This window comes from Microtus pennsylvanicus, chromosome 6 (genome assembly GCF_037038515.1).
Source record: "Microtus pennsylvanicus isolate mMicPen1 chromosome 6, mMicPen1.hap1, whole genome shotgun sequence".
Lineage (NCBI taxonomy): Eukaryota > Metazoa > Chordata > Mammalia > Rodentia > Cricetidae > Microtus > Microtus pennsylvanicus.
Genome location: NC_134584.1, coordinates 96,484,885 through 96,498,285, shown reverse-complemented (window position 1 = coordinate 96,498,285; position 13,401 = coordinate 96,484,885). Strand labels below are relative to the sequence as shown.

At 52.0% G+C, this 13,401-nt stretch overlaps 1 protein-coding gene across 6 annotated transcripts in view; it reads right to left on the bottom strand.

Moving 5' to 3' along the window:
• Slc12a3 (solute carrier family 12 member 3) overlaps positions 1–5,106 on the bottom strand; it is a 34,466-nt gene extending 29,360 nt beyond the window's left edge. For 3 of the 6 annotated variants that reach the window (XM_075976926.1, XM_075976928.1, XM_075976930.1), the window contains exons 1-5: positions 4,831–5,106; positions 3,808–3,954; positions 2,227–2,302; positions 480–575; positions 123–262 (exon numbers count right to left, since the gene is read on the bottom strand). In XM_075976926.1, coding sequence (XP_075833041.1) covers positions 123–262; positions 480–575; positions 2,227–2,302; positions 3,808–3,954; positions 4,831–5,106 — 735 coding nt within the window. The remainder of the gene's footprint in view (positions 1–122; positions 263–479; positions 576–2,226; positions 2,303–3,807; positions 3,955–4,830) is intronic. The other 3 variants (XM_075976927.1, XM_075976929.1, XM_075976931.1) reach the window with 1 other exon arrangement.
• Between the last annotated feature and the right edge of the window lie 8,295 nt (positions 5,107–13,401).

Here is a 13,401-nt window from a genome sequence, read left to right as displayed (position 1 = left end):
CCCGAAGTGACCAGACATAACTTTGGTCAATGGTAGGTAGGATTAGGCAGGAGAAGGAAGGCCTGGTCCAGTGTGAGAAACAGTATGGGGAAGCTCCCTCTGCCCCAGGCCTGGCCCCTCACCTGAAGCAGGTCCCGGACGGTCTCCGCAAAGCCCACAGTGTGCATGGCCGTACCCACAGCATTGGCAAAGGCGAAGATGAGGCCAATGGAGCCCCCCAGCTCTGGGCCCAGACTCCGGGAGATAAGGAAGTAGGTGCCACCTAGCAGGGTCAGAGCAGGGAGCCAGAGAAAGAACAGCGTGCTGCAAGGGGCGGGCAGGACCAAGGGCCACAGGGCAGGCAACTGCGACCATCTTGAGAAGAGAGCTCCCACAAGGTCCCATCTGAAGCCATATGGGCATTATGGGGTGAGGAGGCAGCTCAGAGATCCAGAGCAAAAGCAAGCGTCCAGGTGAAGATTACTCCGGGGAGAACGCACCTGACTTGACCTTGCCATTGGTGGAGATGGCGGAGATGGAAAGGCCTGTGATGGATGTCACCATGACCGACAGCAGGATGATGAGCCAGGTCAGCACTGTGGGGGAGAATGCGAACACCCCAAAACTCAATAAACACATTTCTCAGGTGAGACTCCATGGAGAAACCCGAGTCAACCCCCCAGGTTCCCATGTGACCTGAGTCCCTTTCCTTCTCTGAGCCTCAGTCCTGAGCCTGAGAAACAATGGGTCTCAGCCAGACCTGTCACCCCAGCATTTGGAGGTAGAGAGTTCAAGGCCAGCCTGGGCAATACAGAGAAAGACCCTGTGTCAAAACAGAAACAAGGAGCGGCGCCTGGCGATACATCTTTAATCCCAGCACTCAGGAGGCAGAAGCAGGTAGTTCTCTAGGAAATCTAGGCCAGCCTGGTCTATAGAGAGAGTTCTAGAACAACCAAGTTTACATAGAGAGACCCTGCTTCAAACAACAACCCCCTTACAAAAACACCAAAAGCAAAACCAGTAATAACACCTGGGTGTGGTGGCGCACACCTTTAATCCTAGCTCTCAGGAGGCAGAGGCAGGAGGATCTCTGTGAGTTTGAGGCCAGCCTGGTCTACAGAGCAAGTTCTAGGACAGCTAGGGGTACACAGAGAAACCTTGTCTCAGAAAACAAACAAACAAAATAGTAATAAGGACTGGGATGTAGCTAGGTTGGGAGTCCTGGGTTCAAGTCCTAGCACCACGTAACCCAGGTCTGATGGCACACACTTTTAATCCTAGCCCTTGGGATGCGACAGCTAAAAATCTAAGGTTCTCCTTAGTTACGTTCTGAGTTTGAGACCTGGGGTATACACGACTTCTGTCTCAAAATGAAAACCAAGAGCTACGGCAGCTGGGAAATGGTAGCTAAGCGCTCAGTAAGTACAAACCCTCCACAACCCACACAAAAGTCCTAGGTATGGTGGCATGTGTCTGTGAGCCCAATATTGGGAGGGATCCTGGGCTTGTCGACCAGTCTACCTAGTTAGTGGGATCCGCACCAATGAAAGACCCGTCCCAAAGGAGGGGGGTGGTTCCTGAGGTGGATGCCTGAGGTTATTCTCTGGCATCTGCACATTCAAATACAAACATGTGTGTGAGTGTGAGTGTGTGTGTGTGTGTGTGTGTGCGCGCACACGCACTTCCCCAGATGAAGTTAAAGTGGGTCTATCTACCTCCTGAGCTAAGTGGGAAGTTCATGCACCAATGTGCGAATAATGTCCAGGCATTGAAGGGAATGTATCCACCTTTGTCAACAAAATCAAAGCAAAATAGTTGCCTTGTCCTCGGCACCTTCAGGTAGCAAAGCCTGTGCCATTTTCCTGAGCCTTGTACACTTGCAATGGCTCTATAAGGCAGGTACAATCATCAGACCCACTTTCTTCAGGAGAGTGTTTGGAACCTCCACAAGGCTACCTAGCTTGGTGCCGGGCTTAGCATCTCCACCCAGGTCTTCTAGAATCCCATTTCCCAGCACAAATACTCTGAGACAGGCGTTGGCTCAGTGGGATTGAGAGACTCACCAAGGAGCCCTGAAACTGGTGACTCTACAGCCAATGGTCCCTCCAGCCCCACCCTTCTCTGCGGCTGATGCCATCTGAGAGTGTGCTGGGAAGGAGAAGGTCTAGCCCCGCTGCCTCTACAACCCCAGGGGCCTTGGCCAGGAACTCAAGCGCTTTCCCTCCTCCCCCAGGAGGCGTCACTCACCAATGCCCGCCTGCGCAGTGATCCAGGGGAGCCGCAGGTAGAGGATCACACCCCAGATGTTGAGCATGCATCGGATCTGGGAGGGGGTGAGGTGACAAGTTTCCTGAGATGCCCAAGGCCAAACCCTCAAGGGCTTGTTCCCAGGCCTGGGGACACCTGATGCATCTGATGCTTTCCGTACCCTGGGATCAGGCTGCCTGGCTTGGGAGCGGGGGGTTTACACCCCCCCCCCCCGCATGGAGGCCTTGAATGGGCTTCAGCCTTCCCATCATTTACCCTGTTCCAAGCCCAAGACCCTGTGTCTGCCAGGTCCTAGCCATTGCCTTGGGCAGCTATCGGGCCAGGGCATGGTATACTGGAAGTGTTGGCACAACGACCCACATGGAGTAGAAATCCAAGCCCAGATTGTTCCCATATTGAAGACATAGCTCGAGATCATCACTGGGGCTGAAATTCCGACTGGGAGGGCCTGCTGTGGACTTTGGTTCTGCCAAGTACTAGGGCCAGGTAGGGGCATGTGTCCTTCACACATGAGGTTTCTGGGGTTCTTGTCTGCTGAGATGAAAACCAGGATGAACCTGGTTCTGGACAACACAGATCAGGACATGCTCCAACCCTGGCTGTGAACCCCCAGGTTCTGAGGGAGAAATGGTCACAGTGGGTTTACGGAATTAGGATCAGAAGCTTGCCTCCTGCCTGCCAGGGCAGGGCTGACGCATTCTCCTACAGTTCATCCCATCACCTTTATAGAACGCTTTCAAAGTCAAGGTCACTTGATTCTTTTTTCTGTTTGTTTGTTTGTTTGTTTTTGTTTTTCGAGACAGGGTTTCTCGGTGGCTTTGGAGTCTGTCCTGGAACTAGCTCTGTAGACCAGCCTGGTCTCGAACTCACAGAGATCTCTGCCTCCTAAGTGCTGGGATTAAAGGCGTGCGCCACCATCGCCCGGCTGATCACTTGATTCTTTACCGTCCGAAGGCTTAATTATGCTCCGAGCGGTAGCAGGAAACACGCCTCCATTAGGATGCACTCTGGGGTGTGTGCCGGGGCGGTCATGGGTTGTGGAGGGGAGTGTAGATGTGTTAGTGCTGCCCTCTGGTGGCTCTATGGGGGAATTTCTTCTAATTACTCCCTAGCAGGCATTGATCCAAGAATTTTCACAGCTGTAAACCAATTTAATGCTCAATTTTACTGATGAGGAAACTGAGGCAGGGAGTGGCTAGGAAGATTTTCTAAGGCTAAGAGATTAGTAAGTATCTAAGCAGAGATCTTCCTAGGGTTGGATCTTGGCCAAGAGCACACAAGAAGTTTGGGAAGCCTTCACCAAGTACAACCGGAGGTCACTGTGTTTCTTCTCTCAGTCCCTAGTCCTGGCAGTGTTCCCCTAAACAGACTGTGGATGATTCCTCTCCTCACTTTTGCCCCTGGGATGTCATCGCCACTATCATCATATAAGGAAGCAGAGGGCCAAGCTGAGCCCAAGACCTAACCTGCCCATGAGGATCCGAGAGTCAAAACTGGGGCTGAATGGGGCTCTACCCCCACCCTTTCTTGGCATCACATTCACAGTCCACACCCACTCACCATCACCCCCTTGACCCAGCCGAAGCGCACAGGCTCCCCAGGGCTTTTCTCATTGCTGGTGCCCGCTTCATCCTCCGCAAGTCCATCAGTCAGTTCCCGGCCTGGCCGTCCATCAAAGGCCAGGGCATGCAGGTGGCTGCCCTCCTGCTAAAGAAGACCAGCAGAAGTCAGAAAATGGGAGTTGGGGGCTGAGTGTCTGTGTTCAGCCCTACCTGCCCCACTTTGCCACACAAGAAGCCCCTGGACAGTTTCCTAGACACAATGCTGCTTGAAGCTTGGAAAGACACCAAGGAGAGCTAGTCAGCCTTCAGAGGGCTCCTCCCCCTCTAGGGCCGAGGGCTGGGAACTGACAAGCTCTCAGTATGAGAAGGGAGACAGAGTATTTGACCCTTGGGAGGTGAAGCGGTTTGTCTCAGGTCACACTCTGGGTCTCTGGTACAGATGGACTTGAACCCAGGCCGCTACCCCAGCACGACAGGTCTTCTGGTTTGTACTCCTGGGACTGCAGCCCACGCTGGGGCCTTCTGCCTCTTCTTCCCAGCACCTCATCTCAGCATCCCTGTTTCAATGGGGGTCTTGTTCGGCCCCTCTGGAGGGCTGTTTTGAGGCAGAGAGGAGGACTGGGAGTTAGGCAAGTCCCTGCTCCTGAGCCAAGAGTAGTTCTGTCCACTTTCAATGAGGAAGTGAGGTCACAGGGTTTGGGTTGTCCAGCTTCCCAGAGAGCAGAGCCAGCAGGCTGACATCTGAGTGGGCCTACTATGCTCCCCTCTTACCGTCTCTCCCAGGGGCGTGCAACTGCACTTGCATGAGCAGCCACGCCATCTTTGGGTCACCAGTGCCTGGGCCATGAGGATTATGTGTGCTCTGAGCTTCACGACACTGGCCGTCCACTAGTTCATTTGAATATCTTGATCCTGGAGGAAGATTCCTAGCCATCTTCCCCACACAGATGACAGAACATGTTGGGTAATCAGACCAGAGTCACACAGCTGGGAAGCGGCCAGTCTCCCAACTCGTACTTACCTTGAGGAACGAATGCAGGTCAGCCAGGGTGGGCCGCACCTTCCGGGGCTCGCCCGGCAGAGCACTGTTAGCGTAGTGTTCATAGGCAGGCACCACGTCGATAGTGTTGTAACCGAAAGTGCGCATGTACAGGGTGCTGCCGTGTGTCAGGTGGCTGGGGTGGCTGCTGTCACCGGCGGCCGGTGGGGGCTCGTCGCCCCCCAGCAGGGTGCTGATGGTGAAGCGCCCACTGCACAGAGCATCTCCTGGCATCTCTGTCGCAGGTAGCTCCGCCATGACGACTCTGGGTATCAAGGGTGGGCAAGGACACCAAGGGTGGCTTTATAGGCTGGGCAGAAGGCGGGAGCTTGGCCCAGACTGCCCATGGCTGGTGAGCAGGGTCTCTGCCAGGTGGGAGGCGGAGCAGAGCCAACTGCTGTCCTGCCCCCATTTATTTGATCATTGACACGGGGGAGGGGTACTTAGGAGTAGGAGGGCTGGGCTAGATGCGTCCAGAGGCAGCTCTTCTGAGTCTAGGGTAATAGAGGGTCTGCAGCTAGGCCCCAGGAAGCAGCAGTCAGGAGAAAGGACCCAGAGAAGGCCTGTTACAAGTGCCTGCATTACAGCCCTCTCACTGGGGTCACAGCGTATCTCTTCCCTTTTATTTACTAGTTTGAGTGAATGTCATTTCAGGACATGCATATTAAAAGGAAGTCTATCTTCTGATCTCTGTCTCTCAGTGTCTTTCCTGATACATCTCAATATATACAAGCCATTATGATTATGGCTTACAGGAGCATGTGAGTGGCCTCAGACCAGACCTGCAGTCACTTCTTGGCCGACAAACCCTGAGGGCTTGGTGCTAGCCTCCAGCCTCCAGGGCTGACACAGTGTCACGCCTGAGCTGCACATCCACAGGCTTGGCCTACAGAGTTGTGGTTCACAGAGCCCAACTGTGCCTTCCCTCCCTGGAGCCACAGAACGCTCTCATGGAGCAGACGGCTGGTCACTGAAGGGACCCTGGGTTTTGAAACATGAATTAGTAGATGCTTGATGTGTTCTACAGAAACAACAGCCATGCGGCTGCGAGGGCTCTCAGAGTCGGTTCCTACACTGACAGTCCCACCCTAGCTGTCTTTTCCCCAAGAGGCTGGGTGTTTAAGGACCGACAGAGGTGAGGCCTAAAAGTCTGGCATCCTGCCCTGCCTCAGGGTTTCCCTGGATCATCTGAAGCTTAGGGTCTACACCACAGCCTGCTTCCCTCTGCTCTCCCAGACAGGGCCTGGACGTTCATTTCGCAGTCTGCTTCTGGGGTGAGGCAACCCAGCCCCTTCCAAGAACTCAAGAAGACCGTGCATGTGCACTGCCGCTTTATTCACAATAGCGAAGAATTGAAATCAATAAATACATGAATAACACAAATTATATATATACATACGTATGCATAACTTGTGGGTGTGCACACGCGTGCACACAAATGCTACTCAGCTCTAAAGAGAAAGATGAAGTTAAAAGTTTTCCAGGAAGAGGGATGGTGTTAGAATGAATATTAGGTGAGATCCACAATCTCAGAAAGAAACAACACATTTCCCATGTGGCATCTAGACAAAAATAAATGTCCGTGTATGGACAGAAGTACCTGTGGGTACAGTATAGCAGGAAGAAAGAACAAGAAAAGCTACATATTGATGAGGAAGGACTGAATGCAGGAAATGACACGAGATATGAAATGGGGGGAAGCTAATGTTTTTCTCCTTCTAACTCTGCCACAGAGGTTTTTGGTTTGGGTAGTGAATAAGTACAAGAAAATATATATTCGATACTAAAGGTGTAAAATACAATGTGAAGTTTCCCAGCTTCATGTCTGTGTAGTTCATTACGCTGCATCAACTTCTGATATGGTTGTGTAATGCTTCTTATTTATTTGCAAGATTTTGGTGTTTTGGGACAGGGCTTCACTGGGTAGTCCTGGTTGTCCTGGAACTCACTTTGTAGACCAGGTTGGCCCTGAACTCAAAAAGATCTGCCTGCTTCTGCCTCCCAAGAGGTACAAGCTGGGATTAGAGGCTTGTACCTCCACCATTTGGTTGCAAGATTTTTTTAGAATAAAGTTTATAAAATAAAACATTAAAACTAAGATTGGAGACCTCTTGTCACCGTCCAACAGGCCCTTGCCAGTGTCACCCCCACCCCATGCTGTGTGGCAGTGGGAGCCAGGGACTTGGAGAAGCCATGCTTCTGCTCATAGCAGGGCAGGGTTGACAGAAAGTGACACCTAGAAACAGCCCAGCCCATCTATGAGGTGAGCTGACCGCTATAGGAGTGGGCCCTGGAGAAGGGACAAGGTGTGGACAGCCGGGGAGGGCTCCTTGGAGGAGGCCTTTTAACTGCCTTGTTCCTCCTGAAGGCCTGGGATGAGCTGAAGGCCAGAAGGCTGCTGTCTACTCATGCACTGGGGCTCCGCTTAGGCCTAGCTCAGGCTCCAGTATCTTCCAGAGGAAACTGGAGGGAGAGAGGAAGGGAGGCATTCCCACTCCCTCCCACTGGGCCCTGCTCTCAGAGCTACTCCCTACCCATGGCCCCTAGAGGTCCTGCCCAAGGCATCCAGACCTGGGACCTCCAAGACGAAGTAAGGACTACCCGGTGGATGCTTTCAGGAGGCCCCGCTGGCCCCTGCTTCTCTGGGCTAGAGGGACCAGAGGGACCAGGACAAGCATGTCCAGCTGGAGGGCCAGCAGAGACTGCTGAGGCCAGTTAGAGCCCAATGAGCTTGGAAAGGTTTTCAGACCTCAGTGCTCTTATTTGTGGACAGGCATGTCTTCCCTCCAATTTCTTGGAATGGAAGCCACAAAGCGACCTTGCCCTATTGTTCAGACTACCTCAGGCAACTGGAATAACGGACAGGTGCCCAATAAATGCCTGTTGGTTGTACAGTCCATGAACCAACAGTCATGAAGGTGACTAGTACCAAGGAGGGCTAACCCAGGAGGACAAATCCTGACTGGCAGGATTACCCTTGAGAGGGGCATACAAGGGCGCTTTGGGATTCCCACAGCACAGATCGTGCCTCTACTGGGCATTAGCAGTGAGGAGAGAAAAACATACAGAGGTGGACATATGTGTCCCTTTTCCCTGCCGGCTCCCAGCAGGGTTGAAGGTTTGAAGTAATGATTCAGGCCAAGGCCCCTCCAGGTCCATTTTCTACCTTCTTGGCAGGAGGTGAGATTGCGAAGCCTCCCCCACCTCCTCCCAACAGGTCCGCTGCCCTTGAGGCAGATCTTATCCTCTGGTTTTAAACTTCCAGCTACTTGGCAAAAATCACAGCCACCCAACATCCCCACATCGTTCTAACACTGCGTGCCCTGGCAGCTGTGGAAAATATCTGATAAAGATCTTGGGGCAGAAAGGGCCAGGGCTAGTTTCCAGCCAGGGGTAAGAGGCTGTGAAATTGCGAAGTGACCTTGGCTTATCCTTTCTTCCTTTCTCCAAAGCACCTGTGTCAGCTGGAAGGGGTGTGAGGCTGTTTCCAGAACCTTCTGCCCCAGCGCTCTCTCTGGAGTAGGCAAGGTTTGTGGCAGCTGGGATGCAGTCCATCTGATAAACCTGGGATGGGTTCCTCCTGATAGGGAGATAGCACTGGGCCACAGGGTCTCTCCCCTCCTGTATTCAGCTTCTGAGAGGACACAGGACCCCCTACTCTGAGCACAGATTTGGGATTGGGCCTTAAAGAGTTTCCATTCTGTTTGCTTTTGGGGCGCTTTTAAGCAAGTTTCCCCACTGGGTGAGCCTTAGCTACTGCAGCTGCCGCAAGGCACCTGTGCCAGGGTCAGCCAGATCCCTCCTGCCTAGCCTCAGCCTGGCTCTCAGGAGGAACGGGGCAGCCAAGGAGCAGAGAGACTCAAGGAATCAGAAAAAAAAATCCTCACTGCAGGGGCTGAGCCACGAGGACAGGAGGGCAGGCTGCAGACCCCCAACTCAGGCCTGTTATCTCCAGGGCCATAGAGGGCCACCAGCAGAAGAGGGGATCCCACAGGAGATGGGAGCAGAGAGGAAAAGTGGGTAGGAAAGGGGAAGGAGGTTGATGGGTTGGACGAACAGGGAAGTGATGGCGGGAATCCAGACTGCAGGGGCTGTTTCTCCATTCCACCACATTTATTAGATAATTACCAAATACTATTTTCTGGCTGAGCAAGCGCCCCTTCCCCGAACAAGACAAAGCCCTGCCCTCTGGGGGCTCACATTCTAGAGACAGACAGATAATAAACAAACGAACAATTGTCAGAATACACCTGGTGAAGAAAGTGCTATGCAGAAAATAAAGCTTTTACTTAGGTCTCTGAGGATGAAACCCTCAAGCTTGGCCACGCATACGTGAGCAGGATCTGCAAGAGGTGGGGAGTCGGGCAGGAAGAGAGCAAAGGCCCCAGAGTGCAAAGTGAGGCTTGGGCTAACAGAGCAGAGAGGTCTGGGTTTTGGAATAAGCAGACTAGGTGTGTCCCTGGAAGAGGGAACTCGGGCCTCAAAGACCATCTTACAAGTTATAACTTATTATATGATGATGGTCAGATTTGGACTTGCCATAGATCACAGTGGTGGTTGTGTGAAGAACGGACTAAGGGAGACCAGACAGGGGTTTCTTCAATATGCAGTGATTGGTGGCCAGGCCTGGAAGGAACTTTAGGGTGGTAAGATGATAGGTGTCCTGCAGACAGAGATGGCAGCATTAGCATCTCTGTGGAGTTGTACAAGGCCAGGTTTGGTTTTTTTGGGGGAGTGGGGCAGGCAGTGACGGGAGCACTCCATGGGAGAATATGGTCCTGGGTAGGGTGCCAGGATAAGGAGCTGATTTTGTTCTGGGTGTCTTGGTGCCAGGGGCAGTTGTATGGTGCGTATCAAATCTAAAGGAGGGAGCCTGGAGAGGGCAAGCGGGTGCCTTGGCATGGTTAGACAACAACGGGGGAGCAGCTCAATTCTGAGCCTCAGGCCCACCTGGTTCCCTCCTGCTGCCCGTGGATTAGAGCCGCTCGGAAATGCTGAGGTCACACTCAGAGCCTCCGTGGGCTTGGCAGAGTAGGGAGAGGGCAGACACTGGCATTTGTCTAAAGCTGCTCAGGTGACGATGAGGAGCTGTATAACCGAGATGCCATTGACTGTTGAACATCACCTTTCACAGTCAGTTACCCCAAGCTACCCTGTCCCCAAGTTCCTGTGTCCTGTGGTCCCGCGAGGCTTTCCTGGAGAGGATGGGTAGGATGCAACCCTGGTGTCGTGAAATAGCCGGGTAAGAGGATGCGCTGCTCGTCGGCCTGATTCACAACACCAGCTGCAGCAACCTACCAGAACCGTGAGGCTTCCTTCTGGAGGCGTGGCTTCCTCTTGGGGGACGTGGCTCCTCCCATTCAGAGACTGTAGAAAACCCATGCAAACATCTTCCCTGGCCAGGAGTTGCCCTGGGCCAGAACCAAGTAGAAGCCTAGGGCTGCCAAACATGAAGCTGGATCCCTGCCCACTAGGGGCTCACAGACTTGATGACTCTACTGAAGGGAGACAGATCCAAATCCTACCCAGTATAGGAGCAGGGAAGGCACAGCGGTATCAGGAGCATGGCAGACCTGGGAAGTCAGAAACAGGGCTGAGCCACTGGCATTCCCTTGGAGCCTTGCACAGCACATGGCCATGCCTGCTGTATCCTGGTCCTAGACAGCATTAGCACAGCCGGGCACTAACTAACTACGGTCAGCTGATGCAAAACGGAAATGTGTAGCCCCTAAGACATCTGCATGCTTAAAGAAAGGACTCCAGATTATTTCTTGGCCTTTTGGCTAAGACCAAGGGTAGGAAGGACCCCTGGCTGTTTGGCCACTATTCACTCCACAGGTCTCCACAGGTATAGGCGATGCACGAGACTTAATGTGACCATTTTGGAGAATAAGCAGGACAAAGTATGGCTAGTGTCCTCAGACGGGTGATGTTCAGGACCCAAAGTCGCGAATTACAATTTAGACATAAAAGCATAAATCCTTGGATAAAATATTACATGGGTTCAGAAAATGGGGGGCTTCCTCTGGTTGGGGCAAGGATGCTATAAGGTGTTTGTAATATCTCAAACAAAGAAAAGAGAGATCATCATTTAAGCTTGGTGCTTCGTGACAGCCAAGGCAAAAAGTTGACTCCTGAATAGAGATCGCTATCTGGTGAGACCGAGATTTCATTTTTCTATTTCTCGCTTCACAAAACACTAAGTCCCCACCAACCCTTTAGCCTTCCATTCAGGTTTAGCTGCACTTTTCAATGCAGGGCTGGTCTGAGCTCAGTCCTGCTGCAGCTACACAAACTGAAGGAGCAATCCTTCTAAGAATTCAGGTTTCCAGTAACAGGTTTCCTCCAACACACTGACTGCCAGGAAACCAATGAATCAGCCACTGTTTGCTTCCCTTACATCTAAACTTTCATTTAAAAAACATCTTTGACCTTCTAACTTTCTGGGAACGCCCCTCCCAGCCCCAAACCAGGAGGGGAGGCATGGTCATTCTGTCTCAATCTGAATTCCAACCGTATATTTATGCAACAGTTTTTGTTGTTTTGTTAACACGGTTTCAAACTGAGTATGGGGCCCATGCCTATAATCCAGATTCTGGGAGGTAGAAGCCAGAGGATCAGGAGCTCAAGGCTAAACTTAGCTACTCAGGGAGTTCATGCCAGCCTAGACCACATCCCCCCAAAACAAACAAACAAACAAAAACCCACAGGGTTTTACTGTGTAGCCCGTGATGGCCTTTTGTGTTTTGTTTATTAGGGCAGTATTGAACTCGTGGTCCTCCCGCCTCCATCTTCTAAGTGCTAGATTTACAGGTGTGTATTGCCAGGCTCAATTTAATTACTTTCCCCCTTATTTTGGGACAGTCTTGCAATATAACCATTGCTAGCCTGGTAACTGCTATGTAGCCCAAGTTAGTCTCAAACTTGCAGCAATTCTCCTGCCTTAAGCTCCCAAGTACTGGGATTATAGGCATGTGTCACTATACCTAGCTTAATGGTCTCGAGATTTTGGGATCATGACACCTATGACCTGCTCCTGCAACAGGAACCATGCAAGCAACCTCAGAGCATCTTTTAAAAGCCCAGTTCCTCTTTAGCTGTAAGCGACTCCTGGTCCTGGAGCCACAGAGGGAATAGGAAGGATGAGAGAAACAAGCCTGGTCCATGCCACATACACATACTTTTGAGACTTGGGTGTCTGTCTGACTGACAGACACAGAGAACCTTCCATCTGTGGGCTGACCATCAGAGCAGGGGCTTTAGAAGACATTCACAGAGCTCTGCAAACAGAGTTTTGTGTTTTTCTAGATTCAGTTCTTCAGTTACTATGTAAAACAGGTGTGAGAAAACCAGCTCCTTGGCTAATCTGATTAGTTAAAGGTAGGCTTTCTGGGGAGCAGATACTTGGATGGTTGGCTGTGGGCAAAGGCAGGAAAAGGTGGCTGAGGCTCCAAGCAGAGACCAGAGTTGGCTGTGTTTGCTCGCAGGTGAGAGGCTGATGTAAAAACAGAAAACACTCAAGAGAATTCTAGAAGTGCCATGCATGGTGTTCACATGACACCGAAGTGCCCTGCCCATCTCCTAGAGCTCTTCTACTGGTGGCTTCCGGCACCAGGGGACCAGCTGAGGACACCTGAGACCAGGCTGCAGAGCTGGGTGCTGCTGAGACCAGGCTGCAGAGCTGGGTGCTGCTGAGACCAGGCTGCAGAGCTGGGTGCTGCTGAGATCAGGCTGCAGAGCTGGGTGCTGGACCCACTGGTCCCCTCAGCGTTTGGATTCCCAGCAGGAAGCTGTTTAAGACTGCCTGGAACAAGTCTGGGCTCTTGCCCCAGAGAGCTTAGACTTCATATGGCAGGCATTAAAACTGGCATTGAAGGGTCCCAGCCAAGGCTCAAAAAGGCAGGAGCAGGCAGACATCACCAAGGGGTACCTTGGGTTTGGGGCTAGGGATTCAGCCCAAGTTGTCAGATGTCCTTCACCTGCGATATCCTGAAAACTTGACTTTAACTCCTCCACTCCCCACAAGGCTCTTCCCATCTGATGCCATTTGAAAAACCATGTGGATGGGCTGCCTTGACCATGGCGGGGACACCAAGCAAAGTGACCAGATGGGCCTAGGCATGGTGTATTTTTCCTAGTCAGGCTGAATTTTCACCTCTTTGTTACAGCTCAAAGGTTCTTTGAACAAACTGTGCCCTGGAGCTTAAGGGACTACTTTACCACACCCTGCTGTCAGTCAGAATGGTGCTTCCTGATCCTGCAAGGGAGGAAAATCAACTGAGGAACATCTGAAAACTAGCAGCCAGTGTCTAGCCCCTCCCCAGGCCACTGGAGCAGACTGCAGCTGTTTAGCTCTGCAGCTCAGGGGTCAGCAGGGCTGGGGGCTGCTGGGTGGGAGGTGTGGCCTTGCAGCCCAGAAACTGGTTCTTCTTGCTAAAGGAATGCTGATTTGTAAGTTTTTGAAAATATCCTTTATGCTGTAGGTGGCTTTTAAAGATCTCTTCTCTTCTGGTTAGATACTGAAGACACACACTGGCCACTAGGTTTCTGCCT